This window comes from Heterodontus francisci, chromosome 15, assembly GCF_036365525.1.
Source record: "Heterodontus francisci isolate sHetFra1 chromosome 15, sHetFra1.hap1, whole genome shotgun sequence".
Taxonomy (NCBI): domain Eukaryota; kingdom Metazoa; phylum Chordata; class Chondrichthyes; order Heterodontiformes; family Heterodontidae; genus Heterodontus; species Heterodontus francisci.
Window position 1 is genome coordinate 80,768,283 of NC_090385.1, and position 16,599 is coordinate 80,784,881.

General features: G+C 44.9%; 1 protein-coding gene across 8 annotated transcripts in view; it reads right to left on the reverse strand.

Moving 5' to 3' along the window:
- LOC137377743 (fibronectin type-III domain-containing protein 3A-like) overlaps nt 1–16,599 on the reverse strand; it is a 225,332-nt gene that overhangs the window by 14,276 nt on the left and 194,457 nt on the right. For all 8 annotated transcript variants that reach the window (XM_068047739.1, XM_068047734.1, XM_068047735.1 and 5 more), the window contains 7 exons: nt 15,250–15,368; nt 12,552–12,657; nt 12,282–12,457; nt 11,450–11,563; nt 3,696–3,845; nt 3,289–3,572; nt 2,952–3,164 (listed from right to left, as the gene is read on the reverse strand). In XM_068047739.1, coding sequence (XP_067903840.1) covers nt 2,952–3,164; nt 3,289–3,572; nt 3,696–3,845; nt 11,450–11,563; nt 12,282–12,457; nt 12,552–12,657; nt 15,250–15,368 — 1,162 coding nt within the window. The remainder of the gene's footprint in view (nt 1–2,951; nt 3,165–3,288; nt 3,573–3,695; nt 3,846–11,449; nt 11,564–12,281; nt 12,458–12,551; nt 12,658–15,249; nt 15,369–16,599) is intronic.

A 16,599-nucleotide genomic window follows, 5' to 3' on the forward strand; every position in this document is an offset into this window, starting at 1 on the left:
GCCCCCCCCAAGTAGTGAAAGACCGCAGGAGGTCAGAGAGACAGGGCTGTGGCAGAAGATGGTCCCCTGCAGTTTCCCTGAATATGTAGTGGATCAGGACATGATCACACCAGCTCCCCCAGAGGAGACTGAATTGGCACTGCAGCCAGATGACCATGAGATCTGCCTGTCCGAGATTTTCTTTGGAGAGTTTAGAAGACCCAGGGAATGAATAAAATGGATTTTCCCTAGCTGAGGCTCAGCAAGCCGACCCAATATTGCGAGAGTTAGCACAGGCTGCCCAGTTTGAAAGTGAAGCAGAGGGAGACACTGATTGCTACTATTTAAAGAATGAGGTAATGATGAGGAAATGGAGTTCTCCTCACAGACCTGAGAGCAAGAGATGGGCAGTATTTCATCAGTTAGTGGTGCCACAGAGGTACCGGGGAGAAATATTAAGAAGGGCCCACGAAACTACAGTGGCTGTGCATACCGGTATATGAAAGACCAAAGCCCCCATAAAACAGCAGTTTGACTGGCCAACATTCCACAAAGATGTGGTGGAGTACTGCAGGAGTTGCCACATGTGCCAGGTTGAGGGGAAACACGAACCTACAGTGAAACCTGCACCCCTAAGTCCTGTAGGAGGACCTTCCAGCAAAGGGCTGGTGAACTTTAAGGGACCCATGCCATGAACAAAAGGGGACAGACAGGCACACGGCTGGCAAATGGTTAGACAGGGAAGGGGAAGAAGTGACCAAGAGGGCAGGTTAAAGGAGGTCTGGGAGGAATCCTGGATGAAAACCCTCACTGTCCGGTCAGCCAACCCCAAAAAATGTGACAAGTTAGACCCCACATCCTCCTATGTAAATGCAGACATAGGAAGCAGCCCACCAGAGTTGCTAACAGCATTTACAGGAACCTGCAGAGACAAAGAAAGACCTCTAGGGGGCAGAGAAAACGTTAGGATGATGCCTCACCTAGTCAAAGCGTCACAGGGGAGTGCAGTGGAGTCTGCACACATACCTGCAGGCAGGAGTGTCCCAGAGAACAAAAAGGTGATTAACAAAGAATCCTCCCCCATCCCCTGAAGTCAAAAGCCTTTGTATGACTCAGCAAAGCACTGAAAGTGTGTTTAGGATAGACCCACCTCCTACTGACTCTTGGTAAAAATTCCAATTTAGGGCTAATTAAGCCTAACTCCCCCACCCCACCTTGGCAGACTGCAACTAGGCAGTCATGGCAATGAGCAAACTGAAGAAAAACTACCCCAAAGAACCACATGGTTATGGGATGCCAAAAAGGGGAACTTAAAGCAGCATTGGCAGCAAGAAAAGACAGTTTTAATCAGCTGTAGGATTCATGAATGAATGAGAGAAATGCATGGTTTTCTGTATCATATATTTTCTCTGAACCTTTTTAATGAAATGCGCTTTTCTCAAATCGCATTTCATTCCCCTGGGTGTGGAGGTGTCATGCAGGCCCCCACCTGCCTAGAATGAGGCACATTAATTTCACCACATGGAAATTAATTTTCAAATTGTTGCTTGGAAGAAGAGAAGGCCTGTGACAAGGGGTTGCCAGGCCCCTGGCTGGAAAAACACATTTACATATTAACAGGCTGTGCTTGTAGACAAAGGAGCTACTCCCGCTCCAATTCAATCCACAAACAGATGTGGTCAGACCAGTTAGTCACATGACTAACTGGCTGTTGCAGAATTTGAACTGAGAGTTTTAAATTGGAGACACGGTGTTTGAACGGAGAGAACGCAGAATGTTCCTGGACTGAAGATGGCCTCCTGTCTGTCTGCTCCCATCTCTTTCGCCCCAGCTTCTGAATCCACTGAAGACACATGAACACCAAGAGAGAAAAGTCTCCTACAGTGAACAAGATTTAAGAAGCATACTGCGCCCCAACAAAAAGCAAGATCTACCTACCAGCAAGGACTCTACAGTGAGCTCGAAGGCCCGTAACAAAAACTCTTCAGATATTGCCGCAAACTTTTTCACTTTATTTCTTTTGCTCTTTTCTGTCCCTATCTGCATGTGTGCATCATGTAGGCATGCTAGCGTGGCATGCGCCATGTATCCGTAGGCGTTAACCGAATTAGAGTTTAAGTTTAAATTTAATAAAATTTCACTTTTCTTCTTTAAACCCAAGAAAGCCTGTTTGTGTTGGTTTTCTTTGCCTTATAATTGGAAAGCGGTGAACAAGGATTCTCCAAGGGGAAGCTAAAAACACGGTATGTTTAAAATTAAACCCTGTTACATTAAGACCAGGTGAAGGCTGAAAGGGACGCCTAGACCTTTATCTCAACTGGTCACAACACAACGTATATTTATATCGCACCTTTAAAGTAATAAAATGTCTCAAGGCACTTCACAGGAGCTTTACAAAACAAAGTAAAACATTGAGCCACATTAGGTCAGATGACCTAGAGCTTGGTCAAAGTGGTAGGTTTTAAAATGAGATTGAGGGGTGTAGGGAGGGTCTTTTCCTAATTAAGTCGCCTCTTAGCCTTTCCTGCTCCAGTGAAATAGTTGCAATATCTCCTCATAATTATGGTATCACATCCCTGATGTCATTCTGGCGAATACACACAGTATGTTCTCTACGGTTCAAATGCCCTTTTTACAATGCCCTGGGCACTGAAATTGGACCCTTACAGCACCCAGTGAAAATTAAAATGTCAGTAACAGCGTAAAGAAGGTTGTCTGGTTCTCGATATCGCCATCAATTCCCGTCCAGTTCTCACGAATGCCGTCAGTTGCAGGCCTCTTGGCTCTGTTGGTAAAGTTTATTTAAATCCTGATGTCCATGTAACTAGATCATTGCAAAATGCTGTGTTTCAACCACAATCTATAAAACTGGAATAAGTGGAAATGATGGACTGGAGTTCAACACATAGTCCAATTTTTCTATACTTTTTATCTTAAATAAAAATATGTTTTGAGTAGTGAGCCACACTTACCTTCCAAATTTGTCCTCCATCTGCAAGGTATATTGTGTTGAACTCGTGGTTAAAGCTTTGTTGGGCCCTTCACCCCACTTAAGCTTAAGGCTCTGGTAGCTGAAAACTGCACACTCAAGTTGAGGTGGCTCAGGAGGTAGTGGTTTTGTTTTGGCTTTAATGGAATGACTGAAAGGGCCTGCTCCAATACTGTTGACGGCCTGTACTCGTATCCTGAAAATACAAGGGGCACATCAAATGCTGATACTGGCTGATATTGCGGTTTCAAAACGGCTCAATTTTACATTTGTTCACAGAACGTACTGGAAAATATGAACATCTCAGTCTAACCAAGTACCTGTATGATGTATCTGGTTGCAGATCCTCAATGATGGCACTTGTGACTTTGCTGATTGCTACAATCTGTTTATCTCCGTACTCTATGTTATAACCAATGATTTCAGATCCATGGCAGCAAGGCTCCTCCCACTGAATAGCAAGGCACGTTGATGGTGAAGGAAGCACAATTTCAAGTCGGTCTTCATCAATCACTTGCAGTACATTCACTGCAGCTGGCACCGAGGCAGGTGTCATACATATGGCAGTATCGCTGTAGTACCCAGGGCCTGCAGCATTCACAGCCTAAGTGGGTTAAGGAAAAAAGTGTACATCACTCATTTCAACACAATAATGGAAAAGTGGCAGTTGCATAAGTGAAAAACCAGAAACACTTCTTGTTAAAATGCCTGACGTCATTTTTCCTACCTGAACCCGACAATAGTATGCTGTTGCTGGGGTCAGGGCTTTCACTTCATAACTAAGAGCAGGACCACAGTAAATAACCTGCATGCAACCTTCCACTCCTCCAAATTCTAGCCTGAATTCTGTGACTTCAGAACCATTAGATGGAGGGCACTGAGGAGAAAGGAAAACAAACAACTGCTCAGCTTAACATTACTTGATTTAGCAATTTCAGATGTTAACATTTCACAGACATTTATTTAATATAGTCTTCAAACTGAATTTGCAACTTCTTTTCAAACCATTCAATATGTAAGGGAACTTAAAACACCCAAAGACAGGCACCACTCACAATGTTTTTAAACTTACAGGGCTTGAGGCACCCCTATGGCTTTCATATGGTTATGTCTGGTGCTGGAGAAGGAAATAGACATTTAGATTGCATTCTTGCATACTGCAAGACATGCAGCCATTTTTAAAAATCATTCTGGGTCTTTTCAATTTACCTAGCACCCGAGGACACCCAGACTTTTTTTTGTACTATATGGTAACATTCGGTTTTGGCGCTTGATTTGAATAATCCTCTGCGTTGCTTTTCTGCTTAAACATAGTTTTGGGCGGCACAGTGGTTAGCACCGCAGCCTCACAGCTCCAGCGACCCGGGTTCAGTTCTGGGTACTGCCTGTGCGGAGTTTGCAAGTTCTCTCTGTGTCTGCGTGGGTTTCCGTCGGGTGCTCTGGTTTCCTCCCACATCCAAAGACTTGCAGGTTGATAGGTAAATTGGCCATTATAAATTGCCCCTAGTATAGGTAGATGGCAGGAGAATGGTGGGGATGTGGTAGAGAATATGGGGTTAATGTAGGATTAGTATAAATGGGTGGTTGTTGGTCGGCACAGACTCGGTGGGCCAAAGGGCCTGTTTCGGTGCTGTATCTCTCAATAAATAAATAAATAATTCACAGCGGAAGATAATCCTTCCTCTGTATTTTTATCAATATGTCTACAATAAAGCCAAGTAATACTCATAGCATGTGGCAGACTGAGTTGCCGTACACCAATGAGAAGCAACAGGAGTGCAGTCATAATGCGCCAGATCTTTCTGGGGGAGGGTATCTCATGGCATATGCTGTTAATCTTTATTTTGCACCCTTTAGCTAGAATTTTTTTGTGCTCTAATTTGCTGGAAGCATGAGCTGAAAATGGCATTGTGAGGACAACAGGACATCTGTAACCTTAGTGCACGACAGGACCAACAGTGTATCTCCTTAACCGATTAGATTTAAGGATTGAGGAAGAAACAGAGGAACAATGGAGGAGGAGGGTGAATTAAGGGTTAAATCAGGTATAGAAAACGATATGAAGATAGGGACAGAAAGATTGGACGACAAGACAGAAGGAAAAAGGAGAGACAGAAAGGAAGTAGAAAAAATAAAACATTTCAAGTATAACATTTTTAAAATCTCTAACAATTGACTACACACAGGAGTGAGACTGAACAGTTTTAAATTCTCCCCTTTCTGGGCCAGAGAGGTGGATTGGCAAGGCATTAATAATTATCGCACATCATTAAAAGGGTACTTACACTATTAATTCCTAGACTTAATTTCCTGTGGTGAGTTTAATAGGCAATTAATGTGCAAATCCAGCAAGTTCTTAAAAATAAAGGGGAGGACATCAGCAAAAAAGCATTTGTGCAAAACAGAGCAGCAAAAATCAATCAAAACGTTCTGGAGATTCACAACTCACTGACTATCTCTTAATCCCCTGAATTTACTAACCGATTTGCACATTAATAACTATGTGCATCGTTAACGTGTTATCTTTCTGGCCCAATACATCATACATAATGGATTCAGTTAGTTTCATTCAAACACACTGAAGATATCCTGAGAGTGTTAAATAGTATCCTGAAATTGTAATTTTTATGTTCAAGGCAGCAGGTGAAATCATTTTTATACCTAAGCACTGCTCAGCTATGACACCATAGCTATTATTTTGCATGTTTTCTAGTCTTGCCCGCTGATTCACCAAGGGGTCATCTCTGGATCAGAATGATAACTTGCCAAAGCATTAATCTTTCTACACTCGCTCCCCCGCCTCACCCCAAGATCTATCCCATTAGTCTTTTCCAAAAGATAGCGACGTGTGCAGCATAATGCTCTGTTAATCAAAAGCAGTAGCCAAACATGTCGTTGAGAGAACATGAGCTATTTCAACTTGAGAAAGGATAATGGTTAGCTTGAGACCTAATATAAAGGGATAGAAGAGACTTTGGACCTCTACTTGGATACTTCTTTTTCCCAAAATATACTTTATTCATAAAAATCTGTAAAAAAAAATGCATTACAAAACAGTACCAAGTTGACATTCCAAAGAGTGCAAAGGAAAACTGTTTTCTTCAATACAGGAGTGAGTTGACGCACAACCTTTCCGTTCCATTTTACACATGCCATGTACATTTTACAGCAAACCCATATTTGGTATATACAGCCCGAGGGTTTTCTCTTGGGTCGAGCCCCTCGGTTCACTATGGTGGGAAGTCCTTACCATTGACCCTTCGGAGCGGCTGCCCCAAGCTTAAGTGAGTCCCTCAGCACGTAATCCTGGACTTTGGAATGTGCGAATCTGCAACACTCGGTCGTGGACAACTCTGCGCTGGAAGACCAGCAAGTATTGGGCAGACCAAAGATCGTCTTCCACTGAATTGATGGTCTTCCAGCAGCAGTTGATGTTTATCTCGGTGTGCGTCTCTGGGAAGAACCCGGACAGCACAGACTCCTGTGTTACACAGCTGCTTGGGATGAACCTCGACAAAAACCATTGCATCTCTTTCCACACCTGCTTTGCAAAGACACATTCCAGAAGGAGGTGGGCAACTATCTCTTTCCCACCGCAGCCACCTCGAGGGCAGTGTGTGGAGGGGGCGAGACTCTGGGCACACAGGAAGGATCTGACGGGGAGGGCCCTTCTCACCACCAGCCAAGCTACACATTGGTGCTTGTTTGAAGGTTCTGGTGATGAGGCATTCTGCCAAATGACTTTGGCAGTCTGCTCGGGGAACCATCCGGCAGGATCCACCATCTCCTTTTCCCGTAGGGCCTTGAGGACATTCCTTGCAGACCACTGCCTGATGGATTGGTGGTCAAAGGTGTTTTCCCGCAGAAACTTTTCCATGAAGGATAGGTGGTACAGCATGGTCCAACTGGATGAAGCGCTCCGTGGCAACATGATCAGACCCATCCTTCGCAACACTGGGGACAGATAGAGCCTCAGCACGTAGGGACACTTGGTGTTTGCATACTGGGGCTCTACGCACAGCTTGATGCAGCCGCACAGCAAGGTGGCCATCAAGATGAGGGCGACGTTGGGTACATTTTTCCCACCCTTATCCAGAGATTTGAACATCGTGAGCCTCTGGACCTGGTCCATTTTGGATCTCCAGATAAAGCAGAAAATGGCTTGGGTGACCGCCACGGTGCAGGAGTGGAGTATGGGCCAGACCTGCGCCACATACAGCAACAATGTGAGCGCCTCGCACCTGATGACCAGGTTCTTACCCACAGTGGACAGGGATCGCTGCTCCCACATGCTCAGTTTATGGTGTACCCTGGCTACTCGCTCCTTCCAGGTTTTGGCGCACGCCCCAGCCCTTCCGAACCATATCCCCAGCACCTTCAGGTCGTCTGACCTGACGGTGAAGGGGACAAAGGATCGGTCGGCCCAGCAACCAAAGAACATGGCCTCACTCTTGTCGTGGTTGACTTTGGCTCCCGAGGCCAGTTCGAACTGGTTGCAGATGCTCATCAGTCTGCGAACGGACAGCAGATGCGAGCAGAAGACGGCGATGCTGTCCATGTACAGGGAGGTTTTTACCTGTGTGACTCTGCTGCCTGGGACTGTCACCCCTCTTATGCCCAGATCCTTCCTAATGGACTCAGCAAAAGGTTCGAGAGAGAGGACAGCCCTGTCTGACTCCAGATTGGATCGGGAAACTTTGATTCCCACCCATTGATTGAGACTGCACCACTGATGTTTGTGTAGAGCAGTTTGATCCAATTGCAGATTCCCTCGCCAAACCCCATTTTGGAGAGCACGTCCATCATGTAGGTGTGCGATATCCTGTCAAAAGCCTTCTCCTGGTCGAAGCTGATGAGACAGGTGACCACTCTGCTGACCCGTACGTAGGCAATCATATCCCTGAGTAGCACGAGACTATCCGAGATCTTCCTGCCGGGTACAGTGCAGGTCTGGTCAGGGTAATCACCAACTCCAGAGCAGACTTGACCCGACTGGCGATGACTTTGGACAGAATCTTGTAGTCAACATTAAGCAGCGAGATGGGCCGCCAATTTCTGATTTACGCCCTCTCCCCCTTCTGCTTGTAGATGAGGGTGATGATGCCTTTCCTTATGGATTCTGACATGTTGCCGACCAGAAGCATACTCTCGTATACTTCATGCAGGTCTGGGCCGACCCAGTCTCTCAGAGCCGAATACAACTCAACCGGTAAACCGTCGCTTCTGGGAGTTTTACTCGCCTCAAATGACCTGACGGCGTTTGTCAGCTTATCCAGAGTTAGCGGTTTGTCCAGTCTCTCCCTCATGCCGTCATCTAAGACCTCTGTGATAGATGACAGGAAGGACTGGGAAGCCATGCTGTTTGTGGGATCGGCTTCATACAGCCCAGCATAAAAGGATTTGCTGATCCTTAGTATGTCGGACTGCGAAGACGTTACCGAGCCATCCTCCTCCTTCAGGCTGCTGATCACAGAGCTCTCTGTGTACACCTTTTGGAAGAGGGAACTCTGGACCGGAAGATGATCGTGGAGGCCTCCGTGGCAAAAAGCCAGGCCTGCTGGCTCTTCACCTCTTGGAGATCCTCCTTGACCCTCGACCCCCATCGACTGCACCCAGAGCAGATTTTGCATTCTTTTCTGGAGTCGGGACATTTCCCTCCGTCTCTCTCTTGCCCTCTGAACACCTTTGAAGATAAAGAACCTCTTGATGTTCTCCTTGATCGCCTCCCACCAGTGAACTGGAGACTCAAAGAGGGGTTTCACGGTTCTCCAACCTTTGTAATCCCTTTTGAGTTCCTCAACGTTCTCTGGGGTCAGCAGTGTAGCATTGAGTTTCCATGTCCCCCTGCCAACCCACTGGTCGTCCTGTAAGTGACAGTCGACCAGTAAGAGGCAGTGGTCAGAGAAAAACACCGGCTTGACGGCGGTGGATCTGACCATGACAGCACGGGACACAAACAGGAAGTCAATCCTGGAATGGGCAGACCCGTCCGATCTTGACCAGATGTATCTACGCTGTGCTCCCTCTGCAGGTTTGCTCAAGACGTCGTGCAACTTGGCATATTTTACTGTTTCCATTAGGAATCTGGACATAGTGTCCAGTTTGCTGTCGTCACTGCCTAATCGTCCAGCTGCATTGATGATGCAGTTGAAGTCACCGCCTAGAATGACCAGCCTGGACGTCGCCAGCAGCAGTGGGGGCTGCTGGAAGATGGTCAGCCGCTCGCTGCATTGAATCGGGGCCTACACGTCGATCAACTGCAGCGGAGCATTGTTGTACATTACATCTGCTACGTGGAGGCGACTGCCCACCATCTCCTTAACTTCGGAAATGGTGAAGATACCTCCCCGCAGCAGAATACCCAGACCGGAGGAAAGGGAATCATTACCCCCTGACCAGGTCGATGGCCTGTGGGACCACCATCGCAACCGTTGTCTGTAGGTGCTGAGGTGTGGTATTTCACACTCCTGCAGAAACAGGTCGGCTTTGACCTTGGCAAGGTAGTCCAAGGTTGAAACACATCGTGTAGTGGATTTAATGCTACGCAATTAATTGAAGCAATCTTTATACCCATCTTTAAGTTAGTTGTTGTTCCCCACATCAGTTGTCCTTGCTAGTCCCAGTCCTTCGGTATGTTCCTGCATACCCATAGTGTATGCAAGCTGTTTCACTTTCGTTGGGCTCAGAAACCCCTTCTGGTTTCTCATGTGGGGTTTTTCCGCTGGGATGACATTGGGGGGGGGGGGGGGGGCGGGCGGGTGAGGGTCTTGTAGGCAGCAAGGCTTGGGCTGTCCTCTGCTATTGGTGACTTTCCCCTCTATTCCTCCTCTAAGATATCACTGCTGCCGGCTTCCCGGAGCTCGAGTGTGCCCGATGCTTCTTTGCTCTCGATGTCCCGGAGCTGGGATGCGCTGGGCATGCCGCTCGGTTCAGCGCTTTGGGTTTGGGGCGCGCTGGGCCCATCACAGCTTCCAGTGCCCCGGAGCTGGGGGGCTTTATCTTCTAGCTCCTTTGAGCTCTGTAGGTTCTTTTGCAGGTACCATCGTTACGGCCCTTCCTCGTCCAGTGAAGAGGAGCTGCTATAGTCTGTCTCAGACGGTAGCCTCCTCTTGCCACTGGTTTGGGTGGTGGCCTGCTCCTTTTTTGCAGGTTTTTTCTTTGTGGTTTTCCTTTGTACCACTTGCCACTGACCAATTTGTTCATCTGCTGCCTCCTCCATTGATTCTGTCTGTAGAGGGGGGGCGGGTTTCAGCGCACGGAGTAGGTGTTGAGTTGTTGGCTGCAGCTGCCTCCCCTTTCTTCTCCTTCTCAGGTATACTTTCCTCGCTGCGCAGATGGTTGCTTGTCTCCTTCCCAGCACCAGACGCATTCACCGTTCTTTCTCCCGGCCTTTCCTTGGACCTTGCCACCTGAGCATAACCGAGGCAGCGTTTGGGGCAGGTTTTGTAGAGGTTGCCTGCCTCACCGCTCAGGTTGCAGCACTTACTCTGCTTACAGTCCTTGGTCTAATGACCTCCCTTCTTGCAGACGACTGTGCTGCAATTAGCCGCCACATGACCAGATTTGCCACAGGTGCGACAAACTCTGGGCTGCCCCGCATAGACCAAGAAGCCTAGACTTCCCCTGATAGCGAAGCTGGAGGGAGAATGGATGATGGCTCCATTGGCATCGACCTTCAAGGTCACCCTGACCTGCCGCTTGCTGGTTCAAATCCCAAATGGGTCCTTGACATCAGTGCTGCTGCCGGCCACCTCGACGTACCTGGCGAGGAAGGTGAGTACATCCACGACATGAACATGGGGGTTATAGAGGTGAATTGTCACCATCCGGTCACGTTGTGATGGCTGCGTGAAGAGTGGCTCCACTGTGAGGATCGACAGTGGCGCCTGGTTTCCTTTCTCCTTGAAGACCTTCAAGAACCTGATGCATCGTTCTTGAGAGTTACGTCAAAATATCTGCAAGCAGAAGATGTCCGCAGCTTGGAATCCACAGCAGTCAATAAGGATTTTCTTAATGAAGAAGGTACAGTCAACCAGTGCACCTCCGTCATTATCCTTCACCACCACCTAAACGGTGGTGAGCACTCCTGGCCTGAAGTTCTAGAATTGGTTACAGCTATTTTACTCAAAACCTACCAGGAACAGGATCAAAGGCCAGGTAAGTATCCATTTGGACACATAAAAGGATCTGGAGGTTGACTGTGGGAGATTGTAATGGGATTTGTATGTTGGCAATAATCAGCCCATCTGCACAATACACTTTACAGTGTTTGTAGATAGGGCAGTTTTGGCAGGTAACAAGTGTCATGTAATGAAAAGTATCTTCTCTATGATGGTCATGATATAGAAGGTATCCCAACAGAGGAATATCTGATATTCTCCATCTATTAAATGCTGAATAACATAATATATGTTCCCTTGTATTGTTTCACGATTTAAATTATTGTGTTTAGTAATGGTAAACATTAAAAAAAAAGCTTACCTCCCAATTCACTTGCACGCAAGTGGCTGTCTTACACGTGGCTGTAGGTATATTGCATTCGTCAGGGGGTGCAGCTGCTGTGGCGATATCAGCTCTCTCAGAACGTGGTCCATACTATAAAAGGAAGCAAATCACGTACAGTTTACTTTAAAAATGTTTAATTAAAGGCAACACCAAATGTCTTAGCAACTATAATTTAAATCGCTGAAACTGCTAAATTGGGACTTAGATTTGATAACCCTTTATAAAGACTTCAGATAATGAACCTGCAAAGAAACATACAGCTTTACACACTCACTATACATTTAGAAATACCATGATTGTATTATAATGGTCTGTTCAAAATTTCTTTTCATGCTTTATAGAATCAATTTTTTTTATCAATATGATATTTTACATGTCTTTGTATGTCAAATGAACTTAAAGTCCCTGACTACTGTAACATCAACAGTTTGGAAGGAGGAATATCTTTATGCTATTCACACGTTAGTGTGAATTAAACATTCAGCTATGTGTTTTTATAACCTTTTTGTCCATTTTATTTAGAATTTACAGAAAAGAGTACAATTAAAAACAGTAGTATTACATGCAGTACTAAAGTATTAATTCAGATCCTACTTTAAGCTAAACATGAGTGAGCAGGTAACTAAAGTGAGACTTTTGATAACAGCATTAAACTGCAATTTTTAAAATCATGTTAAAATGTAATCCTCCAAAATAGTGTTTTTGCAGATTTAGTTATTAATTTGCATATTAATTTTCATTGTTGACATAACCAGAATGAATTTTAATTCAATATAATACATTTCAGTCACCTGAATTTGTTTCTTACCCCAACTTTGTTTGCAGCCTTTACCCAGAAATTGTATATTTTCCCCGGCAAAAGACTGCCTACTGTACATTCTAGCTCTGGACCCCTGTAGACAAGTCTTCGATCATCCCATCCTGGCTCTCCAATCTCCACAGTGTATTCTGTGACCGTGGAGCCACCATCTAAAACAGGTGGCGCTGCAAGAAAATGATAGAAATAAAAGAAACCATTAGGCTGAGATGTAGATGGTTTGTAGTGAGAAGTGCACCACATATACAGGAAAGTTCTTACCCCATCGGAGTGCCATTTCTCTTGCTTTGGCTTTACCAGAGAGGCGAAGGGGTTGACAAGGTCCAGGAGGGACAGCTGCAGTCTGTACAGCCAAAATTTCGGATACCTGTTTATTGAGGGTGAAAAAGACTCATGATTACAGCATCATTTTCATTGCATTACCCAGGCTACAATTCAAAATTGTTATGAATTAATCTTTCAAGTTTCCTTAACATTCTATACATAGTAATTTTTTTCTAAAATTTCAATTTGATGGTGCAGCTTTGTACCATCCGCTTTGCACTGGTGCACGATCCATGCTGAAGGAAACACAAGGAGATTCCAATGCAAAGACTACCATCGGTCTGCAGGCAGCATTGATTCATAGCTGGGTGTTCCTCAACTTCAAGCTGTCTGCATTGCTTTGTACTAGGACCTGTTTCAGAATTCTTACATAAAAGGGAAAGTCCACAAGAAATTTAATTAAAAAAAAACTTAATACTGTCTCTGTAAAAAAAAAGCCAATATCTTGACTACATGCAAAGTCATGCCTGCCTCACCAAACTGCTCCATGACATCACCAACGAGCAGCACCCCAGTACCTTACAGAATGGCTTTACTGGAAGTAGGGGCCCCAACTTTCAACCAGCTTGAAAACCATCGCAGAAGTGCCTCACCCCTTCATTTCCAAGCTGCTCTAGGATGCATGGGTCAGTGAACAGGCTGGCAAGAAAGCAGGCTCAACCTTGCATGCCTCTCTGCAGCTGGGAAATTTAACAGAAATCAAACAAAGTCTGTGCAAATACAGCAAAGCCTCAAAAATTTGGGGGAGAATGTGAAAATAAGCTCACGGAAATTCAAATGAGTAAATTTCATCGTACAGTAGATGGTAAAACTTTCAGACACAGAACTCTTTAGCCCTAATTACACTGGCTTACCAAACAAACATGGGAGAATTTCAATACGTGTGGCTAGATTTCAGGAAAGTAGATGGCAGAGCTGAGAGCCAGATCAGCTGATGAGCCAGCTGTTGTAGTACAGGCTATTGCTACCAGCAGGAGTGTGGGGAGGAAACTCTGCAAGCAGTCAATAGCTTTCCAATATGATAAGTATACAGCAGTTGACCCACCAGGTATCTGATGTCAGAGCTGTCACCTACAAAATCGACAAGAATGCAAGGAATTCATGTACATTACTAAACTGCAGTTGTTTAATTTCCGACAGTGGACCATCAATAGATAATTAATGAGCTGCTGATTTACGATCTCCAGAATTTTAAACTGGGTAGATTCAATTTTAGCTGTACTGTATTTTTCTGTTCATTTACAAGTAAGCATTGATTTTTTAGGTGTCTCAACAGTTGTAGGATTTGGTGACCAAGCTATTTATTCAGAGGGTGGAGGACGTGTCTTCCATTCCATTAATTGAGTGTTTTACTTGTGATGAGTACTTGAATGGGATTTCACTGCACTTCTTGCAAATCTACACTAAGGCAGCAAGTGGCCTTCTTCAGAGGTGAAGTTAAGCAATGCTTATGGATATTGAGTTAATTCTTCAAGCAATGCGTGCTCTATATGACCTGAACAAACTTGTTACGACCAGGTGAGGAAGGGTGTCTCAGGCTCCCCCTCTCACCCCTTCTCTGATTTGACCCAAACAGGGTTTATCTTTTTTAACACAGTGATTTAACTTACCACCTCAGTGAGCACTTGCAATTGTTCCTCAAATATAATTGCAACTGAACCAGTCAGGTTTTCTTGAGTTTAAAGAAGATGTAAGTTTATTAACCTCATCACTCTAAACCGGTTAAAATAACTAAAATACGCGACGCATCCACGCTTATATTTACACGAGAGGCACACACACACACACATACAGATTACAGATGGAAAAAAAACAAGAGTTGGGAGGTTAGAGTAGAGTCCTTAATAAAAATGGAATTTAAATACTGAAGTTTAGTCGCAGAATCCTGAGTTGAAGTTGCAGTCCTGAAGCCCTCACTATGCCACATGCACAATTCGGGCTTGCTTCTCTGGTTCCAGAAGGCAGAAGAAGGGCTTTATCCATGCCCCTTTAGTTGTTGGCTGTGTTGGGATGTAGGTTTGCAGCTGAAGCTTCTCTGGATCTTTGCAGGAGAGGGGGAGAGAGGAAATGTTCCTTCGCTGGATTTCAGTTGGCACAATTCACAAACTCCCAGAGTTACACAAGCAGTCATGTAATGTGACCACCTCTGTTTGAAACAGAAACTTCTGGAAAAAGTTCTTTGAAATTCACGGCTTTCCTCTCAAGCTTTCAAACATACTTGGTGAGTGGGGGGGGGGGGGGGGGCTTTGGCTCTTTCACAGTCAATGGGTATCGACGGCTTTTGACGACCGTATTGATAAAACCATTTCAGGTAATTTAAATCAGAGAGAACCTATTGTTCTGGCTAGATTGGGTAATCACCTCTGTTTCCAGCCGGCCTTTGGCTTCTCATGTACAAATTGTGTGGGGCTATCTTGGCTGCTCGCTGTTATGTTTTTTTTATAAAACTTATTTGTAACAATCTCAGTAAAAGTCTCAGGCAAAGTTCCACATGACGAAATTAATATTTCCATTTGGTGTGTGGGGTTGCCGTCACATACTTGATATGTACAAACAGGTAACAGAAATTGAAATCCCATGCCTCAAAGAGTTCAAAAGTTCAGCAAAACAGTTCAAGAAAATAAACTACTTTTACCTGACTTTGTCCTCCAGTACTAATGCAGTAAACCCTCATCTGATACAATGTGCCAGGAATTAGATGATCACAGACATGCTCTCTAACTGGTCCATTGTACACCATGTCCCATTTATTCTCTGAAAAATGCAAATTAACATTAATTGTATCTGTATGTTATTCAAAACGATTGATCATTTTTTAAACCAGGCCAGATCTTTTAAGAAGTGTCAAATACATTTTAATAACTGCCATCACTCGCGAAGTCACATTGATCAAGACTGATAATTCAAGAGTCAATGCTGCAAAAGGATACAAAGTCACACTGCACTATTTGTCTAACAGCAGCAGCTGTAAATGGCACTATACAGCGGCAGCACCAGTTATACTCACTCACACATAAGCACGTGCACACAACTCCATTCCTCAATGATTTCTGTCATGCTAGGAGAGCACGGGTGGAAGCATTTGTTTCCTCAGGATGTTGAAAAGACCCAATACTAGGTTTAAGTGCCCTTGATGTCCAACAAACTGTCTGTACACTTCTTAAACCTGCTTAGATTAGTCATGCTCCAGCCAGTGTCAAGCACCAATAATAGCCAACAACCTCCTCCAAGAGGTTTTCACATTATTCATCTTTAGTGCATTGAAATTGTGACGCCAAATTTATTCTGATTAAGGCAGCATGGGGACCTATTTTACTTAACAGAGCGGTCAATAAATGGGGGCATAGATTTAAAGTGAATGGCAGAAGGATTAGCGTGTTGACAATAATTATTTTCACCCAGAGGATGGTGGGGATCTGAAACTCACTGCCTGAACGGTGGTAGAGACAGAAGTCCTCATCACATTTAAAAAACACTTGGATATGCACTTGAAGTGCCGCAACCTACAAGGCTTCAGATCAAGAACTTGAAAAATGGGATTAGTTCGGAGAGCTCTTTTTCGGCCGGCACAGACACGATGTGGCAACTGGCTTCATTCTGTGCTGTAAATTTCTATGATGCTATCACTATAAGGGAGGGGAGGCGGTGGCGTAATGGTATTGTCACTGGACTAGTAATCCAGAGATCCAGGGTATTGCTCTGGGGTCGTGGGTTCAAATCCCACCACAGCAGAAGGTGGAATTTGAATTCAATTAATAAACCTGGAATTAAAAGCGAGTCTAATGATGGCCATGAAACCATTGTCGATTGTTGTAAAAACTCATCTGGTTCACTAATGTCCTTGAGGGAAGGAAATCTGCTGTCCTTACCTGGTCTGGCCTACATGTGACTTCAAACCAACAGCAATGTGGTTGACTCTTACATGCCCTCTGAAATGGCCTAGCAAGCCACTCAGTTGTATCTAACCGCGACAAAGTCAATAAAA